General features: G+C 39.4%; 1 protein-coding gene across 1 annotated transcript; it reads left to right on the top strand.

Moving 5' to 3' along the window:
* Window positions 1-311: 311 nt before the first annotated feature.
* On the top strand, window positions 312-899 carry T265_10667 (hypothetical protein; the record flags this gene model as incomplete). Its single annotated transcript, XM_009177118.1, has 3 exons — window positions 312-490; window positions 600-731; window positions 821-899. The coding sequence occupies 3 exons, from the start codon at window positions 312-314 to the stop codon at window positions 897-899; spliced, it is 390 nt and encodes a 129-aa protein (XP_009175382.1).
* Window positions 900-1,396: the final 497 nt, after the last annotated feature.

Here is a 1,396-nt window from a genome sequence, read left to right as displayed (position 1 = left end):
TCATTACCAGGATTTAAAGAGGGGCCTAGTTGCACATTTGTCACTTGGCACACCTGCACAGAACTTTTGTGTCATTGTTGATACAACTCTGGATACCACTGTGGTCCTAGCCTCAACAGCACTTCACGCTGACTGGAATCAGAAAAGCAAATTCGATAAGGACCTTTCAACGACATATGAGTTGGCTCTACGTTTGTACAGCATAAAATCTGTTACCACAAATGCTGCCAGAGACATCTTTAAAGTTGGTTCAATTGTGTTTTAATGAATTTCTTTTCATTTAACAGCTTAACGGAATTCCACCTGTTCGGATGACATTTAGTGTGCTTGGCATCAACCACGAACGCCTGGGGATACCGGTCTTAGGTGATGGCCATTTTGGTTTGGGTTACCCATCAGCCAGAAGGAGATTAGGTGATTCCTACATTCTCAATGTTTTAGCAGAACAGCAGCTGATAGACTACAAGAGGTTCACTCTACTTTGTGTATGGTATGTTACATAATTCGTATCGCTGATCTGATGAGAAATCAGTGCATCAAGTTTTTCAGTTCTCTCATTGGTAACGCGATAAACTGGTCGATTTTTCTTCTCTTCTCAGTGCGGACCATCGCAACGATTTTGAACCTGACGCTCAAGTTGTGTTTGGGTCTCATCACAAAATCTACCCAGAAGAGTTTCACATGGTACAAGCAGATGTTAGTCATGGAGGTTGGAAGATTGAAGTACTTGGGTAAGTACCATATCAGCGTCAAATGAACAAACTAAAACGCCGGATCAAGACACGTATTCACTGATTCCGAACTTTCATCTCACTTCTAGTCTCAGTACACTTGCAGGACAGATTTCCTCGATAGGATTTACGGCATCGCTTGACAGCACCACCTGGTTAAAAGGATGATGCTTGCTTATCCAATCCCGAGGAATTATTAATTCCGGGTTGCAAATTTGGTGTTAAAAGTGAATGGAAAGACGTACCTTGATTCAAACATTCATTCACTGAATTGTTTTAAAAACATGTCAGAAACCTCGCCGTTTATGTCATAATTTTAAATAACTTCAACAAACGCTGCGGTTTTTTGGCTATAGGTCCCTGTGTTGAGGGTGATAAATGATCAATATTGGTATGTCTGTGATATTCCTTTTCCGAAAACCGAATCTGCCTCGTTGTGTTTTGTTTTTCAAAATCCCATACATAAACAATGGTTATTTATTGTTAGTTTGTTTTACTTAGATGGCTCAGATCATTTTAATTGCGGCAAAATTGCAACTTAACAAAATAGCAAATTTCATCCTCCAAGGTGAGTTCACCAGATATTTTGCAATTTTAACTGATTTGTGATTTTTCTTTTATCAAAATGACGTAGATCACAAGCACTTCAAAAACGTACAAACTCG

The sequence above is a fragment of the Opisthorchis viverrini genome, assembly GCF_000715545.1.
Source record: "Opisthorchis viverrini unplaced genomic scaffold opera_v5_397, whole genome shotgun sequence".
In the NCBI taxonomy this organism is placed as follows: domain Eukaryota; kingdom Metazoa; phylum Platyhelminthes; class Trematoda; order Opisthorchiida; family Opisthorchiidae; genus Opisthorchis; species Opisthorchis viverrini.
This window is presented reverse-complemented; position numbering and strand designations above follow the sequence as displayed.